This window comes from Candoia aspera, chromosome 1, assembly GCF_035149785.1.
Source record: "Candoia aspera isolate rCanAsp1 chromosome 1, rCanAsp1.hap2, whole genome shotgun sequence".
NCBI lineage: Eukaryota > Metazoa > Chordata > Lepidosauria > Squamata > Boidae > Candoia > Candoia aspera.
The window spans coordinates 81,010,917-81,032,389 of record NC_086153.1 but is presented as its reverse complement, the minus strand read 5'-3'; the positions used below and the strand labels follow the sequence as shown (position 1 = coordinate 81,032,389).

General features: G+C 35.4%; 1 protein-coding gene across 1 annotated transcript in view; it reads left to right on the top strand.

The window, feature by feature from the left end:
* The window catches only part of IGF2R (insulin like growth factor 2 receptor), a 97,524-nt gene that overhangs the window by 4,867 nt on the left and 71,184 nt on the right, over positions 1–21,473 (top strand). Inside the window, exons 2-8 of the mRNA XM_063307857.1 lie at positions 6,184–6,314; positions 14,509–14,630; positions 15,575–15,673; positions 17,058–17,190; positions 18,392–18,512; positions 19,402–19,519; positions 20,645–20,807. Coding sequence (XP_063163927.1) covers positions 6,184–6,314; positions 14,509–14,630; positions 15,575–15,673; positions 17,058–17,190; positions 18,392–18,512; positions 19,402–19,519; positions 20,645–20,807 — 887 coding nt within the window. The remainder of the gene's footprint in view (positions 1–6,183; positions 6,315–14,508; positions 14,631–15,574; positions 15,674–17,057; positions 17,191–18,391; positions 18,513–19,401; positions 19,520–20,644; positions 20,808–21,473) is intronic.

Sequence of the window (21,473 nt, the reverse complement as noted above, 5' to 3'; positions counted from 1 at the left end):
TTACCCACAATGGAGGAATGGTTGGTGAAGATGATGGAACTTGCTGAGATGTCTTTTCTCTGATCAAAGAAATTAATTTAGCCAATATCTCTGTTTATTGCTGACTGGAAACCCCTTATGGACCTTTTGTGGAAAACAAACTTTTTTATATATATATATATATATATATATATATATATATATATATATATATATATAAAATTTTACCTGGTTTGTCCAATTTGGTAAACCATGGTTTGTTGAATAAAGAGCCACAGCTAATAAGTCACCCAAGGCACATAGACAAAATCAGATGAACCTCATTATGGCTTACTATTTTCTATGAGCAAGGCCATACTCTATCCCAGTACAAAATGAAGATTGCCAATGGTGTAATAGTATATCTGAAATGCAGCGAGGGGTGCTGAGACTGAAGGAATAATGCATGGATGAAGGTCACCTTTTGATATGACTTGTTGAGCTCACCGATTGGAGATATAAATCAAGGACTTCATTGATTTTTAAAATATATTTTAATATATTAAAAATTTTTTCTTTAGTGCTTCTGTAATGGTATGCAGGAATGACCTTGGGAGACAGGGAAGAGCCGCAGCCAAGGCAATGGTCAGATAAGAGGCAGATTACCCTGCAGAAAGAATGTGGACATGACAAATGTCTCCCAAAGGACCCTCCCTAGTTTCTTGGGCTGTAAAGGCGATGGGGAGAAATGTACTTTCAGATTTGCAAGATTCTGTTAGTGTAACCTTACAGTAAAATAGAGCTGCTACTTCTGGGTGTGTTTCTTGTCTGGACTACCTCACAAGGCTGACAGCTTCTGGGGCGGAAGCTTTGGAAATATGAATCCCACTTTTGGCATCAAAGGGAAGAAAGTCTCTTAACCAAAACAGCTATGAATTGTAACAAAAAGTATAATCTAAATGTATAATACAATGTGGGAAAAGTGCTGTTGATGTCATGCATTAAATTTCTTTTCAGGTTGAATTAACATTGAGTTTCAACTAATAACTTATTTGTGATTGAAGTTCCTTCTACCTGTAGTCTGTATTGAAAGACTGTGGATGCGTTTTTCTTATGAGTAAAACAATCCTTTGTACTCATGTAGTTGTTAATTAAGCAACATTTTGTATTGTAAATACTGCTTTTAAAAACTCTTTGGCCCTTGTCTTAGCAAAAAGTAATTCAGTTTTTGTCTTCATGTGAATTTGGCAGATGTACAGTATTCAAAGTCTCTGTGTCTTCATTTAAATGCCTGCAAACTTTAAAAATACCACTAATATAAAACATGGATTTATTATCCCTAGTTCAGCCCAGATTATTAGGACCTTAGTGACAACTTCCATGTGCTGTCTTCTTACAGATTTTTTTAAAAAATTGTTTTGTGTGAGATATTGCATGATGCATTTATTCTTCCCGTTAGAAAACAAGGGGCAGGTATAGCATAAGGAACAGTTCTGTGTTTTCCAGATTCTAAAAAGTTGTAATATTTGCAACATTATCATTCCTAATTAATCCCATTGATTATGCCATTGTTTAGAATTACACTTTCTAATCTCATCTGTTTGTTTCAGTTTGCAGGCTCTCTGTCTTGTCAACACTGCTAAATGTGGCACAGTTAATGGCAATAAATGCTTTATTCTTTTAATTGGTGTCTCCTCTGTGATATGTTCTATTTCTTCTTGTTTTATTACCAATATTCTAAATATATTCTCCCTATACTGGAATTTAAAAGAGCATTTAGGCTTCCTCCAATTGCTGTCCTAGACTGTTTCTTCTTTGTAAGGTTTGTACTCTATAAAAATAAACTTAGATGCATTTTATTACATAGTTAATGCTTCTCATAATTTCTGTTCATTGCTAATTCATAAGGATTTATCTTTATACTGTAGCTGTAAGTACTCATTGTTTGACACACAAGCAAGTGGCAGATAAAATTACAAAACAGTTTAAATATGATTTGAAAATAATCCTTAATAAATATATATAGAGCAGTGTAACAAAGAAATATGGTTTCCAACTGCAGGTCCTAAAGCCAAGTCCATTCAATTGAGTGAGGTTCGGATTTAGTTTTCTAAATGTGTTTCTTTAAAACCCAATAGCGTTTTTTAAATGAAAGATAAAATAGCAGATGAATGTCAGAAAATATTTTTTGTGGGTTTACTACATTTTTTTTTATTGTAAAGCCTGCCTAACACACGAACCTCTGATAATATACAAGATTGGTTTCATTATCCAAGGAAAAAAATAATTTTTCTCAGAAGGAGGGCTGTCACAAGTAGCAGCAAATATTATGGATCCTTACCACATAGTCATTTTCATATTCACAAAGGATGATGGATGAGTAGTAAGGAAGGACCTATGTGATTAGACCCATTGCGTAATGGTGAGCCTTTACAATAGTTCTGAATTGGCATAGATGGAAGTTATGGTGGGAGGTGGCATAGATACCATATATGGGGGAGATGGGCGGTGATAAAATTGGATAAATAAAACAAATAAGCTTTTGTGAGCTAAAGCTCGTTACATCAGATGCATGGAGTGGCTAAACTGATACAGGATTTTATGGTTTGTTGTTTCTATATTTTCTGAGCTTGCTGTATTTATTAAGTAGTCCAGTTAAATGTTCCACATCCTGTATGTATGTGTGCAACCTGCCAACATTAATACAACTAATTATTTTTGGTTTGGGCAAAAATAAATATATATACCACTTTTAAAAATTAAGATTTCATCTGTTTAAGTAAAACAGTGATCTAACTTGTGACCCACATTTTGAGACAGACTGCAGTAAACCATGTTTTGACTAAGATATAGTTGTCTGGGTTTTGTGAAAACATGCTATTGAAGCATGATTTGAAAACAACAGATGCTGGTTTCAAGCAGTATGCTAAGCCTGAACCAGACCATCTACGTAATGGCTTAGCACCTTATATGAATTTGGTCATTGTTTCATAATCATCAAGATTCATTTACCAAGAAGAATACTCTGTTTCTCTCACAAACTTGACAAACCTGTCTTCGTTCTGAGCTGGAAGGGAAGTAAAATATCTTTATAGTTTTGAGAAATTTTTAAGGTGCTCTTAATACCTTGTAAATGCTGCATGACAAGCCCAAGGAAGGTCTTCTCCTGAGATTAGAATTACATAGGAGATCAGGGGGTTGTGCATTTACTGAAAAGGCACTTCTCACACCCCATTAATTGCCTAACCTGACTTCAAGCTCGGGAGAGGAGTTACAGACAAGCAATATGAGATCAGGGGTAAAAACCTACCTTTGGAAGATACGAGAGTGTTCCATCATCAGTTCTCATCCAAAGACTGATTGAATTTATAGCAACTTGACAATAATAATTAACTACAGTAATTTGTTTTTGTAAGTAACACAATTATCAGAACTGTTGATAATTAAAGTATCTTTGTTCTAATACAGTTAAATGCGTTTAAATATTCTTTTTTGGTTAGAGTGCTATATAAGCCCTGCAAATAAATAAGCAAATATTAATTTAATTTAAAGCCCATTTGTCTGACCAAGTTCAGAACTTTTATGGATTGGTTGATTTGATCACACCATAAAAGTAGAGCAGTTGAGTTACAGGGTGATCTCAGTGAAGCCAGAAGGACCATATTTTGTGATATTAAAACAATTTCTGCCTGGCTTTGTGTACTTTATCTAAGACATTCTGGTTGACTGACAGTCACATGACTGGGAACAGAAAACTCAGGAAAGCTTTAAGTACAGTATACAGTATTTGGCTCCAATGTTTGAATCATTTTTTGTGGTTGTGATTCATCCAGTTAGCTGTCTAGGTCTATAGCTGAGTCATTTTAAATATTCTTCTGCTTGCAGGGGCTTCTTAATGGAAAAATACCTCCCATATTATTAGGGGACCAAGGGATTCATTTACACATACTGTGGCAAGTTTATGCCTAACAGCAATAATGTGACAGATTAAAACGAATAATATTAGGGAAACATTTTTTTTTGAGAAGAATGCATGCATTTCCAAAAATGTATGTATGAAAAAACATTGTTGAAAATACATGTTTAGATGTACCATATCATAACTAGCATTTTAAAATAAAAGCAGGTAATGCAGTTTTGGTTCTTACTGTAGTTAATGATTACTGCTAAGTTTTGTTGACCCTTTTTTCCAGTTCACTAGCATCTGATATTTCTATATATACTTAGGGGTCAGACATAGTTGTAACTTATGGTAATAAAAGTATGTTTTTAAAAATATAAGAATTAGTGAAAAGTTTATTCAAGTAATCATGGGCAAATGTCTTTAAAAATGGAATTGTAGTGTTTTGTGATGTTCTTTGCATAAGCTTGTTTGTTTAATATCTAGTATCTTCAGATGGAGGGATATTTCTCTAAAATGCTAAGCTAGGATGTTCAACTTTTAGGCCTACAGGATCTGTTTAGCTTTTGTATTAGAATTACTAAGATTCACCAAGGATAAAATTTGTGCTCTGAAAAGAAGACAAAGGATTGAAGAAATTTTAGAGCACGTGGCCAGCTCTAAAATTTGTTTTCACAGATCCTTTCACACAAATAATTTGCTTCTATTTATTTTTCTTGAGTTTAGTACCTGTTTTTATGGAGGTGGTGAGGGGATATCTGTTTTTTGTCATTGTTAAGCACTTGGATGATAAAAATCTTTGTTGATTTACTAGAAATCATTTGGAGATTTATATCTCCTTTCCTGATCCTACCTTTGGGGTAGATGGAGAATGATCTGCTACAGTGGCATGGGGCTAGCACTCAATGCCAAATCAGTACGCACTTTGTGTATGGCTTAGTGCAGTGTGTGAACCCAGTTCTGTAAGCCATTATTAAACAATCATATTAATACATGTGCAAATTTAGCCAGTTAAAATCACTTTACTATGTTCCTTAACTTTAAATTCTAATTTTGACATGTAAAAACAATCATTGTCTGATTTGCACTTCATAATTGTGGTGCATTTTTCAGTAATAGGTAACTAACCAATGATAAGTGAAAATGAATTCTTTCCTTTGTTTCATTGACTCAAACCTGAAATGTGTGTTTTTAAAAAGTGATCACTTTTATCCAGAGTGATACCTACTTTTAGCCGCTTGTCTAAGTCTTTAGTGCCAATAATGCTCTTGAAGGCAGTTAACTGGTACGTTCTTTAAAAATTGTTTACATTTTAAAACTTTGCAGAACTAAAAAGTTTTATTTACCTTGGCAATTTATAAAACTGAAGTATTTGTTATGTAGGTTATCTGGTCCAAATGTTATAACTGCTTCCGATCCTATCATTCACGGTGGTGAGAGACTTGGAGGAATTAACTGTGACTCCTAAGTCATTAACATTTTTTATAAGAAGTGAAGATACAGTACTATTTATGCAGATTCAGGAATAATGAACTTGAATATCTTCTGCTGGTAAAGCAATGGAAAATTGCTGTAAACTATATGAAGTTAGTTTTGTATGATTATAAAATCAAAATAATAAAATATTTTGCTTTGTATATATGAGACACCTCAGAATGTTTAATGGAGTTGGTTATAGTCACCTGCTGTTACAGTTGCTGCTTAGGAGTTGGAATTTGGTTTGGTTTTGTCCTATTAGTGTCACATTTGGGGTTGATATCAAGAGGATTAGTAATATGACTCCTGATCAATTGCTGTGTGAAATGTTTATGTTCTTCTTAACTATCTTCCCAGTATTTGGAATCTTCAAGCTATCAAGTGCAATGGCTTTTCGGACCTGGGTGTTATCTAAAGGAATTATTGTCCAACATACAGTATGAAGGAGAAATCTACTGTTGGTTTGCAGCAGTAAATTACTGATACATTACTGTCAGCATTTTAATTAGTTTTTTTTCCCCAGCAAGAGACAAGAACGAAGATTTTTGAGCAAAACAATCCAAGTTTTTGGAGGAGTTCTGTTCCTAACATAATTTTCCAGGCTCTTCCCTGTTTTTTGTTTTTATTTATTATTAGGATGATTATGAATTTTAAAATATTATTTCATTAATGCTCTTTTATGTACATATACCTTATGTTAATTATATGTGCATAATAAAAGTATTAACAATGAACAAGTCATTGTAGCTGAAAAAACTGCTGGAAGATAAGTTTGAGTAGTTTGGGTTGAAGTAGTTATTTCTGGAGTTTGCTAGCACATAGCAATGATACTTTCCCCTTTTTTTCAGTTATATGTGGGAAGCTGTTGATCCAGACAAAGTGCATTATAAAATAAATCCCTGTGGCGGTGCAGGAGATTGTGGGGGATCCAGTGCCATTTGTGCCCATGACCTAAAAAAAGGATTGTCTTTCTCAGTAGGTAAGTCTAAAGGTTTGTTTGCTACCTGGATTAAAAATGCCAAATGCCATCTGTTCAGTTTCTTTGTTTTTTTATAGATATTAGTGCTGAAGGCTTCTTGTTTTTTAAAAATTAATTATGCCAAAGCACTCTGTTGAAAAATTAATGTTGAGCAATTTGTGTCATATTTGTGTAATATGCAGAGATCATACTACAAAAGGGTATGATGGCTCCAAAGGTGATAAGAATTAAAGAAAGCAGGTTTCCTAACTAAGAAGGTATCCACATCCTTATCCTTCACATTATTTTCTTTTCGGGTAAGTGCAATGACATGAAGTGCCCCGAAGGAGTAAGGAATAGTAAGCAAAGAAATTAAAGGCATGATACAAGGAAAGGAAAGGAAATACCACTACATTTAGTTTATACCAGCATCATTAATGATACTTGTTCCATTTTGTCCTTGCCAGCTGTCCTTGCTTTATTGATAAATGCATTAAACAGCCACAAAGCCATCATACACCTTCGTTTTATTTCCTACCCAGTGCTGAATACTTCATGAAATACTCTTATTTATTCACATACATGCTGTACTTCTGTCATATACTGCTCCTGCTGCATTCAGCAACCTACCACTTCAGACTTCCACAAAATATTCTGTAATTCAAGTCTATTCACTTTATTGTGCACTTTCTCTTTAAATCAACAAACATACAATATACTTGCTTTCTCCCATTCATGCATTTCCCAGTGACCTGATGAAGAGCAAAAGTTTGGTCCTGCTTGTTACACTGTCATACCTGCAGCCTGAACATTTGTCAACATTTTCAAGGCATTTATGACTGCTTTTGCATCTATTTCTTCTTGGATTTGCATTTGTTACAAATGTAATCTTTGACGTATTGCTATTATTTCCATACAAATTTCTAAAATTCTTCTAGGATTCCCTCACTTGAATTTCATCACAATTCATTTCATCACATTTATTTCAGTTAAGTTTCACTCTGCTGGAGACTTCATGTTCTTCACTCGCTTTCAGAATAATGTGTTACTTCAGTCAAAACCATTTTGCATTCTCTCTGCCTCTTTTAATCTTTACAATTCCTTGTTTTGTTTGATTACTTCCTTTGCATCTATTCTTTCTGTCTATACACATCCTCATTTTTTTGCAACAGCAACTCTCATATACATATTATTCCAGCAAGCATCCTTTTCTATTCTACTCATTATTGTTCCACATTTCTAAAGCAGTCAGTAATGTAATTTGTTTCATTCTGTTCTATGCACCTACCATCTTCACTTTCTTTATAATCAATCTTCATATATTCTGTTGGGAGATTAATTTAACTTTCATACTAGACTTGTATTTTCCCTTCCTATAATCTTTTTACTTTCTAGTTTGTTTCATTTCTCTGATATCCATTCTTGCCCAAGATCCACTCTTGATATAGCCAAATAATGGCCTCTTTCACATTCAGAACTATTAGGGTCTTTACTTTTTTTCAGCTTTTCTTATTAGTATGTCTCTAGATTTGAATTCATTCCTTTGTCATGTGTATGTATGAATAGACTGGTGCTTAAATAATGTGTCCCAAACAAAATAACTTTTTCCATCCAAATACTCAACTGTCACCATTTTCATCCATTGAGTCTTCCACCCATTCACTTTTTATGAACTCTCTTGTCTCATTGTCACTCATCCATTCATGTCACCTAATGGAATAATTTTTCCCCCTGGAATCTCATACATTCAGAATTTGCACATTCTTTCTCAGAACTCATATTTGGTCCTTCCATTTTAATTTTATTGCAGATATTAATGTATTCATTAACTCTAATTCACAAGATCGAGCCCTTTTCATTCAAACCTATTATATCCTTTCCCTTTTTCTTAGTTTTATAGACACACAATACAATCCTTTTTGTTTTCTTTCATTTCATGTATGAATTCATGCTCTTTGCCAGTGACTCCTCTTACATTTCAAATTACAATTTTTATGTGTGATGATCATCACCTGATGGACCATAAATAATTGATGGTTGCTGCCCATTATGGCTTAGGTAAATTGAGACTTTCAAATAATATCTTTTTAGTAAGATAGGGAAAGAATAACCTACAGTATGTTACCAGTCTTAGTAGTACTTGTGCCGTATACAGCATTATCTCTGAATGGTAAGAACAGCACTGATTGGTTTGGGCACATTTTGGCCCATTAGATCACAAGTGGAATCAAAGCCCAATTTTATTCTAAGCATGTGTGCTTTGTTCTGTGCAAGCTAGGATCTATAGTTTAGAAACTACCTTGCAAGCTAGCATCCTGTGGCTTGTATCCCATAAACCTGGAAGTACATGTAGTGTACCAACAGATGATCACGATGCAACCTGAGCCATCTTGGTAGTCTCTAAAAATGTTAGGCTACATCTCCATGACTGCCAGTCATGCCAAATGTATCTGTAGAGTTCCAGGATAGGAAAAGCTGCCTTAAAACTAAATGTTTATCTCATTTATACTTGTTTATATGGTTTCCTTGTATACAATGTAATACATCTAAGAGGTCAGTTTCCTTGTTTGCCAGGAGGAAACAATTTCTTTACAGTATATTTAATTGGATTCAAACAAGAGCAGGCCGGGTATGTAAGTACTGTAGTCTGTTCAAGGTTTTGTACAGTAGTGCTGTGCTCTTGGTCACTTATTCTATTAGAGCACATTATCTGAATTAGCAAGATTTTTTGCTAATATCTCAATCCCCATGATCTGGTTTTCCTGGGGATTTGGGTAGGTTATTCCCCATTCCTCCTCAGAATCAGCAGGAGAAAGTGATGTATGACCTAGACAGTTTAATAGCTTAATAAAACCTAATCTCCACCATAATCTCATTAGGTGGATTTATGCCGTCCATTCTTTAAAATGACTATATAAATGCCAAGTAAAGTTATGATTATGATGATTATTTTTGTGCCTTCGAGTCAGTGTTGACTCCTGGCAACTACCTGAACTACCCTGCAGTTTTCTTGGCAAGGTTTTTCTGAAGTGATTTGCCATTGCCTCCTTCCTAGGGCTGAGAGAGTTTTTTTTCCTCTCTTTGTTTTCTATACCTGTTTTAGTTTGTATTAGTTTTTTATCTTTGTATTTTTAAACTCTAATAAAAATTATTATTAAAGAAAACCACTTGAATGAGAGACAAACTCAAAATCACATTTCTCCTTAATTCAGCCAAGTAAAAGTATTGCACAACAGGTGACTTTGCATCTGAATCCCATAGTCTTTTCGGATGAGCTGGATAACTTTCTGAAAAGGGCTTGGAATTTAGAGCTGGATCTCTGTAGGAGAGAATAGGACATTTCCTTACTCAGGTTATGGAGTATAATCCTGCATGAAGATATACCAGGATGAGCCTACTAAATGGAGAAGCTATTCCTAAAAACTAGATTAACAGTATATCAAATGAATTGGGCTTTTAAGAAGAAGCATGGGTAGAGCTTTGATACTCTTGGTTTGCAGGGAATGCTGCTCTAGCTGTGGTAGTCTGAACCTCTCCCTATATTGGTACAATGAGGTGTGACAAACTAATTAAAGACAGATCTGCCCTAACTGCCCACAGTGTTTCCATTCCACGTTACATGATTGGCATTCTGTTTGGGAGTATTTCTCTCGCAGTGAAGGGTTTTGATTGTAAAATGGGTGTGTACCATTATATTGTCTCTTGTGCTTTTCTTAATTGTTCCAACAACTGTTATGGATGTATGTGAAGCTTAACAAAGGAAAAGCTAACAGCTCTCCCTATCTGGTGCTCAGATGTTTGAGGCTTCAACTCTGCTAATTTTACAGATTCTAAAATAAAACTCAATGGGATTTCCAGTAACCAGAGTGAAAAGACTGACTTTTTAATGTTTCCCTTCTTAAACATAAGTCTAATATTCATGAATTTGACAATCTTTCCTCTTGGTGTTTAAATTATTAATTAAGTTATTAACAGGGGTATTGCTATGTACTGAAAAGGCCCAGGCCTATGAGATACACTCTTGCTAAGTTTTACATACGCAAATTGAAATGTTATTTTCAAATGAATTGTATTTATTTTCTTGAGATTAATACCATACCTAGACCACCCTAAATTGTCTCTAGGTGTCCTGTCAGATGTGGCAGGAGTGGCATGCTCTGGGTCCCATTTATATGAGAGATTGCTATCTTATGGGACCCAGGAAGTGTGCCTTTACCTTGCAGCACCTGCCTTCTGGAACACCATACCACCTGAAATTAGATTGGCCCCAACTGTGTTGGCTTTTCAAAAAACTGTTAAGACCTGGCTGTTTTTCCAGGCATGTGGTTGGGAAGTTAGCTGAGCCCAGGTAGGCTGGTTTGCTTGGTTGCTGCAGTATGTTGTTTGTCCTTGTCTTTTGTTTTTATTTTACTAGTGGTATGGTTTTAAATTTTGTTATCTGCCCAGAGTCATGTTTGTGAGATGGGTGGCTGGTCTCCAAAGATTTCAGTTCCTTTATCTGCATTCTGGGAGTGCCAGAGAAGCTGTGCTGCAGCTGCTGAGTGGCGGTTTCTTCTTGTTTGAAACCCTTGTATTTAAGTCCAGAAGAAAAACCCTGATAAGAACCTGGGGCCATGCCACCATCAGCACTGCAGGCACATCCTTGATCCTGAAGTAGCTGCTGAGACTAGCAAGGGGAAAGCCAGCAGTAATTCGTGTGATGATATCTGTGAGTTGCCTGTGGCAAAGGCATAGTGAGCAGCGTCATAAGTATGGAAGCCTGACCTTGCAGGGTTCACCCTTTCAGCCCAGTCTGCATAATTGATAGACGATAGACTTCTAAGCAGAGGAATGAGTTGCCTCACTGCTAAGACTTAGCACAAGCCCCCTGCCCACCCAGCCCCGTCAGTGCTTTAGAAAATGCTGGATGGAATTTATTCCAAAACATTCCAAAAGTGTAACTGGTAACCACAAAGAATTGTCTAGGCTGCAGTTATAGTAATTGTGCACTCTTACTCCATTCTGAGATTTGGCATTCATTCCTAAATTGGCAAAGAGTTCTGTATATACGTCTGGCTTGTTCTCTAAGTATGCCAAAGGGATGTTGTCTCAATGTTGGTGCTTGTCTATCAGAGAGACAGCTGTTGAAACCGTATTATTAGGGAAATTTGTATTTTTGTTAGTTACTGCTCCGGAAAGAGTAATATTGCTTGTCTCTTTCAATGACTTTAAAACCACTGACTTCAGGAAACCATTTCTTCATGATTTTATATTTTGTAAAGCTTTTCAGGATCTTTTCAGGCAAATGATACTGGATGTTGTTATAATCTCACATCAGCTGCAGGTATATGTAGATAAAGATGCAGAACATCTTGAATATTAGAAATCTTGAAGCTGTGGGATAAAAGCCTCTATGCTGAGATATATAAAATACTAGTGTTAGGCTTTTCTCAGCTGAAACTAGAAGTAGAACCCTTATAGACAACTTGTTGATAAGTAAGTTTACTTTAAGAAAAAGAAAGCAACTAAGAATTATTCCAGCAACTGCTAAATATAAAATACCATTCCTATTTATAGTACAGGCAAGATCAGGTTCTTGTGCCTCTTTTTCCCACCTGTGCAGGTGCAATGGGCTGGAGGTCTCATAGTTTTAGACAGGAGGAATGGTTGCCAGATGTCTTTCATTGTAACAGACTAGACTGGTCTAAGGCTGTTTGCTTCTGACCTTGCCAGAACAAGGCCTTACACCAACCCTATTTCTTCCTTTCCTCCCTCATTCAAGGAAGAACTTGATGCTTTTCCTCTCCCTTTTCCTTGGATGTACAACTATAGTATTGAAGGATTTGTGACTCTTCCACTGCTTCTGTCCAGGGGAACTTGAGGAATAATTTCTATCCTTCTATCCTTGTTGAAACAGTAAAGACCTGAACTTCAGTCTTTCAGGTTTTGCTTTTCACTGAGATGATAAAGATGGATGGTTGAAATATAAATATATATGTGTGTGTGTGTTGCATTGAACTATTTACTCTAAGGAGAAGGCAAGCTATAAGAGGTCAAAGTCTATCATTCACATGCAAAGATGCTGCTCAAGGCTAGGAGTGCCCTTAGCCTTGATCAACTTGTACTTACTGTAAGAATTGAGTCCCTAAATGTCTTAATCTAAGGAATTAAATGTAGGTAACTGGGAAATTAAAATAAGTTATGTTCTTTATGCAATCAGTACGTTACTCTTTATGAGTCTAAAAGAATTTGTAATAAATATATTACCCTTGCTTAAAACATAATAACTGCAGTTTGTATCATGGTCTCATTTTATGCCAGAACTAAGAATAGCATATATTTGCATCCATGCACAAATCAGAATTGTTTTGCTTCAGCAGATGTCCCACATTGTAACTTTCTCTGAAAAAATTCTACTTTGAAAATTGGTGGTAAATCATTCTATTGGAAAGTTTGGGTGGAAGGTGGTATTATGACTTTAACCAACTGTTATGTAATGACTGTCAAAGGGATTTTTCCTGACTTCAAATTGAATTTGGTCTTCCCAATTTGCAGCAGGGGAGGTATCTTCAACTTAGGCACATTCTGACAGATCAATATGAGTGAGATGCTTTGGCCACCTCAAAGGCACATGAGTTTCTTGCTTGAAGGAATCCATGACAGAATTAAAACCCATAATGTGTACCTATCAAAAGCTCAACACTTATTTTTAAAGCGGATATTTCTGGGATATTTCAAATATGGACTAAAGAATTGGAATCTCTGATAAAGCCCCATCAGTGGATTCATGTCCTTACAAATATTTAAATGGTATCAGCAGTTCTGAGATTAAAGTTGATTCATCAAAAATCTGTGTTTAGGGAATACTGGACTCCCCAGAGAATGTATTTGAAAGGTTGGATGGTGGATTTTTTATTCTGGAGATGTAAAACATTTGAGGGTTCACTTACTTATATGATATGATCATGTGATCATTTAGTATCCTTTTGGGATAGTGTACATAAGCAGATTTATGGGAAAATCTAACAGGTGGGTGGGATGGGATTTAAAATTTCGGTTCTTGAGTACTCTGATTATTTTCCTAAATAGATTGATTATGTGCCATCTGTGACAATCTGTCCCTAACCTGGTCCTTAGGTCTTCCAACGGTGCACCCATCATAACTGAGTCCATTCACCTTGCTCCTGTTCTCTTCTTCTCTTTCCTTCCACCTTTCCCAGCATTAGAGCCTTTTCCAGAGAACTAGGTCTTTTTATAATGTGTCCAAAGTAGGATAATTTGAGCCTGGCCATTTGTGCCTTGAGTGGGTTGATTTGTTTGATGATTGATTTGTTTGTTTTCTTGGCTACCCATGGTATTCTCAGGAGTCTTTTCCAACACCAGAGTTCAAAAGTATCAATACTTTTTCTATCCTGCTTCTTCAAAGTCCATTTCTAAATAGTTACTTCAATGTTGGTTAGTAATATTACACTTCTTTATTTTTGAATTTGAATGTTGGGGGGGGGGCTGTTCTTAGGTGAATTTAACCTGAGGACACACGGAATTGAAACTCAATCATCGTGACTTAAAGAGGACCTGCATAGGACTGTGCTGTAGTTCTCTGAGGACCACTTTCCTATGTGGCAAGTGTCCTTGTCATGTGTTTATGCATGTTTCACATGTGGCTTTGAGCTGTGATAAAATAGCTGACAATCATGCCTCTTTGTCTAACTGCTTAGAGCACTCTGAGCATCTGTCTGCGTAAGGTTTTGGACACCATGTCATTTGTTTGATTGCTGTGTGACACCTGGAGCTAAAAAAAAATGTCCCCCACCCTGGTCCATGGCAAATGTTGCATCTCTGTTACAATTGTACATCTTCGCTGCAACTATCTGAATTGACAATATCTATTGTGGCTTAATCAAGGCATATGTAAAATTTATAAGGATATGTTATAGGCTCAAGGGACAGTTTCGAAATTCTATTGAGCTTGTTGCTCTGGTTGGTACTTCTCTATTTTGATAACTCTGCACTTATACTGGACAGTTTATCTGGCCTAGTTTTATTGTTGCTTGATATATGGTTAGTTTAACCATAATAGGCTTAGTTTTCCACAGATTTCTCTCCTGTGCTGTCTTTGTGTTAGATTTTTGTGTGTTTTAATCTGCATTTCATATTATATTGTTGGAAATCACCTTTTGAGATCATTATACTGTACTAAAAGACTGATATATATTAAACGTTCTTTCTGTTTTAGGGGACTCCTCACAGATAAGAAGTTCTAAATTACTCTTGGAATTCAACACTACACAAATTTGTTCCGAAGGAGGTCAACACACATGGCAAAGTAACATCAATTTCTATTGTGGGAAGACTCTGGTTAGTATGTTACTGCTGCAAATTTTATTTCTAAATATGCAAGACTTTTTTTAAATTATTAACAGTATTTGTAAGCTGCCTCAGTCCTGACAGAAGAATTGGCATTTGTCCTAGAATGTATCTGTATTTTCCAGCTATTCCTTTACAAATTATTTATCCTGTTTTCCCAAATGGTCCCATTTTAAAAAGGTACTTAATTAAAGTATCTAATCAGTATCAACATGAAAGAGAAATACTAACAGGTTAGATTACAAAAGAGTAGCACTTCTTCAAAATTAATAGAAAATATAGTGAGCCTGAGCCAGTTTGGTCTAGTGGTTAAGGCAGTGGGCTAGAAACCAGGAGACTATGAGTTCTAGTCCCGCCTTGGGCATGAAAACCGGCTGGGTGACCTTGGGCCAGTCACACACACTCAGCCCAACTCACCTCACAGGGTTGTTGTTGTGGGGAAAATAGGAGGAAGGAGTATTAGGTATGTTCACTGCCTCGAGGTATTTATAAAAATAATAAAGGGATAGATAGATGGATGGATGGATAGAGTGCCCCTGAACTTATGTACTTGCATATCAGGTAAAATAATCATACTTTATTTTAGTTATTTCATTATATATCTCTTTTCAGCCAAGTTTCATTACCAGAACAGCTTTAAATCAGTACAGTGCTAATAAAGATAAATTGATGTTAACTCTTGGTATTTAATTTTTGTGGTGTCTAGGTTCTGAAATGTTAATTTTGTTTTATTCTCCCAGTTATTCTAATTCATGCTGTATGAATTTCCACATCCCAGACTTGATATACATCTGGGTAAAAGTAGGTTCTTGCTTGGAAATGTAAACAGTGTACTAACTGGTAGAATTTCCTTTAAACTGTTAGCTATTTTAAGTTTTAATTGCGATTACAAATATAAATTGATCAATGTTGTGCATCACTGTTTTCTTAATCAGGGTTCTCCAGAATTTGTGACTTCATTTGAGTGTGTTCATTACTTTGAATGGAGAACATTCCTTGCATGCAAAAAGGACTTATTTACATCAACTGAAGAGGTAACACATGTTCTATTTGAACATAAACAAAAAGATTATCATATTCATGTTTATTGAGAAGTCTGTCCACTAAGTTCATTGGGCTTAATAGGTTAACTAAGGTTAACTGGGTTAATTAAGGAATGTACCCTCAGTTTGTTATTCTCTTATCTATTCAGGGCTCCAAAAATGATAATCTCATTTATTTATTTACGTATTCACGTATTTATTTATTTATTAAATTTAATCACCGCCCATCTCCCCCAAAAGAGAGACTGTGGGTGGTTTACGATGAATGCTATTAAATGCCATTTATTGTTAGGTTTCTAGTGATGTCATGGGAACTTTTAAACAGTAGTAAAAAAATTACCCGTTTCTAGTTTGAGGAATCTGCCAGGTTATGGATATAATGTTTTTAGCTATAAAGATGCTGTATTCCAACACCAGGCATTAAGCTTAAGGCCTTCCTGCCCATCTGGAATAGAGATTAAATAAATCTTGGAATCTGGCAGCGCTGAGGTGCTGGTTAGTTCCTCTAGGCCCAGTTTTGCTTCTGGAAGCATAATATGATCTTCATTGGTTCTGCGTGTTGAAAAATGGGACCAGAATGATGATTCATACATCAACATCTGTAGAAACATAGGTATGAATAGATATGAATTAGGTGTATGATTGAATGGAGCTAAATTCAAGTAAGCTAATTTAGCCTTCATTTTCACTGAGTCCAAATTAAGACACAAGCGAGGTGAAGGTAATCTATTACTCTCTTTCTCCTTCTCATGTTGCCTATACAACTCCCACTGTACATTAAATATTTTCCAGTATGTGAAAGAATTCTGAAAACCCAGTTTTATATCTTGAATATGGTTTTGTCTCAGCAGATTGTGTATTGTATTGTGTACATTCTTTTTCTCATACAGTGATGTCCCCATTCTGTCCTTGCTGCTGCTTGCTTAGTCTCCTAGAAAGCTGGTGGGCAGGCAGATAATTAAGCAGATGATAGCAGTAAAACTGTAACAACAACAACCCAGATATAAATGTAGCAGCCACTTTTTAACAAATGGCCATGCATGTATCAAGTAGCAGTCACAGGAAGTTCTAGATTCTGATGGCCCTTCCAGAACACTAGAGGTTTGATTGATTTCTGTATACTCTTCCTAAACACTGGTTTTGAACTGCTCAAGCTGTGAATAATAAATAGTAGCTTTGAATGAGTGCACATTCTCATCAGTACCACAAGATGGAAGCATAATATGATCTTCATTAGTTCTGCATGTTGAAAAATAGGACCAGGTTAAAGTGCTTCTATCTGTTTGAAACACAGAATGACAGATGGAATGCTAACAATGACCCTATATTGTATATGATCTTACTTATAAGACACTTCTGTGTTTTAAATTTCTAGGTGCCTTGCTACATATTTGATGAAAACTTGAAGAAACATGATTTAAATCCATTGATTAAGATTTCTGGTGGATACTTGATAGAAGACTCAGATGATGATTCAGAGTTATATATCAACATCTGTAGAAACATAGGTATGAAATCCAACTAAATAATTGGTTATTTTCTCTAATCTCAAGAGGGCAAGACAGTTTCTACATCTAAAATTTTACCATGCTTATTTATTATTTATCAATCATATTTTCATCACCGCCCATCTCTCCCACATGGGACCCATGCTTCCCTTTAGGATGAGACACATAAAATATTAATGCTTTGTGTTCAAACTACATTGCCAGATTCCTCAGTGTTTCCCAGTTCTGCATTTCATTCAACAGCATATATTTATTTACCATTAATATTTATGAGACTTCTCAATTTTTTTTAATATAGTCTAAATTTCCTCTTGCACCTATGTCTTCACAAAATCTGCTGATCAACTATTTCCCACTTTTATAAGTCTGAGTTTTTCCCCATAACAATATGTCTAAATATTAGATAATGGTTATGCCTGTTTATCTTGGATATTTTGATTGTTGATTAATCCATAGTTCCGTATAACTTATTGGTGCTACCTTGATCCATTTTGGTTGCCAATAATAGTCATAAATATATGGAAGAGCTATACCTGAATTCAAGATTTCCTCAAACTGTTATTTAAAGGATTATTAGACTGCCTTATAGAAATCAGTTCTCAGCCAGTAGCTTAATAAAAAATACAAGTTTTGGGAGGAAAAAAAATCAAAATTTCAGTTATATAAAATATTTCAGAACAGACATTAATAGGTATAATATTAGTTTATAGCTTGCTTTGAAAATACCATTTCTGTGACTGTAAGATATGACTTTAGTACATGAAGTTGTTATTCTTAAAGCTGATTCTTTGTGAATACCACTTTGAGGCACTAAAAACAAATGTAATCTTGCATAATACTGCATGTAAATACTTGATAAGTATAATTGCCTTATTTCTGGAACTCCTGATCAAGGTATCCCTGTAAGTCTGATACCCTTCTGTCATATAAACTTCAAAAAGGTTCTTGCCCACTCTTCCATTTTAGTATCTATTACATGTAAAATTAAACCTTGACTGCCATACTTCTGATGTAGTATGGCAATCAAGGTTTATAACTTGGCTAAATAGTCTGTCCTTTCTATTTTTTATTGTTTTGGAAGATCTGGCTAAAAGGCTTTGTTTGACTTGATTTAAGCAAAATTTTGGAAACCTTATCCTAGGAGCATAGTTCTTTTATACGTATGTAATATCTAGGTTGTTACCGGTCATTGCTTCAACAGGAAGGTCATCAGGTGAAACTAGCAGCTGTCCAGAGCACAGTGCAGCTTGTCTGCTGAAGGATGGTCATGCATTCGATCTGGGCCGTACTAAAGAATTACTGAAACAGCTTGATAAAGACAGGTATGGCTGAAGTCTGTGGGTGATCCTTGAAAGTCACCAGCATGTCAGTGCTGTTCATGCTGAATAAGGTTGGAAGAATGTAACTATAAAATACAAATGTTAATGTAAAGTTTCTGCTGCTCCTAGGAATTTTGTACTTGAGGCTTGTATTATATATCCTTTGTTTAATTTACAACAGTTTTAAAATTAATCTAGTCTATTTTTGTATGTTTGGGGAGCACAATAAAAAGAACTTCTTATTAGAGAATGGCCTAGAATCCCAAATACGTTTATTTTCTATCAGAGAACCCTAATGTTGCTTTCATAAGTATTCTTATTTTTGTTCCTAGTTTTATATTTTATTTTATATTATTTTGCTGGAATTCACTGTTCTCCCCACCCCCACCTCTTTAATATAAACTCGTGCTTATGCAACAAATTTCAACCAATAGTATTTCCTTGTATGCCCTCCAAATCTTTTCTGAAGTGCCCACCAGCCCCCTGGAAATACCTTACTCGTTATTTTATTTTTTGTGACTATGTATTGCCCTATGGTGTGCTGAATGATTATCTAGATGTTGTTTCCCAGTTGTTAGAAGAAAAAATATGTGCTGATAGTGATAGAATTAGTGTAATATTAATCTGGGAAAACAATATCAAATGATTTGAGTCACCTCCTAAAGTAACAACAATCTGAAATTATTATGACATTGTTTTAGATTCTATTCGTGCTATCATTCCCTCCCCCAGTTTGGTATCCTGCAGATTAGTTTGGATTCCAGTTCCTTAGAATTCCTAGCTCTCTTGTTTAATTGCTACAATACTTGGCGGGTTTCACATTGGGAATGTTGCTCTGTGTGAATCTCCTAATTGCTACTTTTTCATGCCTATATTGTGTTATTTTTTTCAGGTTTCAGCTGAGATATGAAAAAAAAATTAGCAATGAAAAAGAGAGACCAGACTTTTGTGGTAACCATGATCCAGCAGTTACAATGACTTTTGTGTGTCCAGAGGGAAGGCGAAGAGAGGTAATTACAGTTTCCTATGGTGGATGTTGAGTCCTGTTACTTGACTGGGAAAACCAGTGGATCATAGCATTAACTCTAAATAGACATACCAGTGTATTTCAATTTTACATGGCCAAGTCAAGACATCCTACTGTCTGAGAAGTAAATATCATGGTCATCCTTTCTCACAGTACCTCCTCATTGCCCAATCAGAGTTCATAATATCAAGGCTGCACAAGTTATTTTTGAGGCAGAATATCCCATAAAAGTTTATTTTCCCTTCCTGACAACAAAAATACTATAATAACAAATTAAATTACTACAATTTCTGCACATTCAAAATCAATACTCCCAATAATCTCTTTTTAGGGTATTATTTGTAGGGTGGGAAAAACACCAAATTTTACTGCTGAAAATTGCTTTTTTTGCTGCTAGATTTTGGTAATATGGTCCTATGGGGTATTGGAGACAGCAAAAATGGTCTGTAGGAGGGCTAATGCACAACATGAGCCAGTTTCCTCTTCCACCCCTGCCCCCCAGTTTAGGCTATTGAAAATCCAAAATCTGATAGCTAAAAATACAAAGCAGTATCTGACAAGCAATCATTTGAAACTAAACTATTCTGTAATAAATAGTTCATAAATGCTGTACCTTTTGAGAATTTCAGGATCCAAATTTGATTATGTATCAGAAAGTTGCACCCAAGCCTTGCTGAGGCACATCTTTGTCTTCTCTGCCAGCCATCAGCTATTATTAAATACACATGACCATTTGGATAGGGAAGGGAGAAGCCTGCATGACATCACTGTTTTGCTAATTGGTAAATAGAAAAACCGTATATAGAGCTTGTAGGCTGGAGTGGAGTGAAGAGAATGAAGTGATACAGCCAGTTGTTCTACTTTATGATGCAAGAAAAGACCACCTTGATAGGATCCAATAATGTAATGGCATTTCTTTGACAGAGTTTTGATAAATGTTATCAAATATAGGGTTTTGACAACATTTATGGCACTTCTAAGAGGTATTAAAATGCGAGTGTGTGTTACTTTTTCCTAATTCTGGAGACTCTTATGGACTTGTGAGCCTGTGTCTTGGGGCTACATAAATCAAGGTTCTCTGATCTGACTGGTTACTTTTTTAATATAGGATACAAATCCTACGCTCACTGCTCAAAGCAATTGCCGCTATGAGATTGAATGGGTTACTGAGTCTGCTTGCCCCAGGGACTACCTGGAGAGTCATAATTGTACTCTGAGCAGTGAACAACATGGTATTTATGTGGATCTGACACCTCTTATGCAATCCCCAGGTAAATATCCTCTTTCTCTTAAGAGTGTGTGCAAGAAGGTATTTTATAGAAGTAAAACCAGCTATAGGAGAGAAAGACAAATTTCAAACTCTGATGTAGATGTATGGTAGAGAATGCTAAGTAAGCAATCTTTTGGTCCTGAAAATGAATCAGATGGATAGATACATAAATGAAGTCACCACAGATGGGATTGTACAATTTTGAAATTAGCTGTTTTGAATGTATCTTTATGCATGGGAAAAGTTAACTTGCTTTTTGCCAAACAATACAGTATTTATTAAAGCATTAAAACAAATAAAAGCAGCAAGTAAATCAGCAGATTGAAAGTACAGCGCTTGTTAATTAATCAAGCCTTTACAATAAGAGCTCTAGAGTCTAGTGAGCTAGAAGGTTAGAGATCAGTGTAATGAAGAAGTCTGATCAGACACAGCGGAAGTAGCATTATATAGCTTCTGCTATAGCAATCAGAAGAACAGGGTTTCCTTTCTGGTTGTGTTGGATAAGGATGATGATTGCATAAGCTTAAAAATACTAAAGAATAAAGATACAAAAGGCAAAATGAAAAATAGAACATAAACAAAAACACTATAAAGAGAAAAATTAGTGATACATTCTCTCCTTCTCTTTCCTTTTGTTTTGTTTTGTTTTGTTTTGAAGACAAAGCTA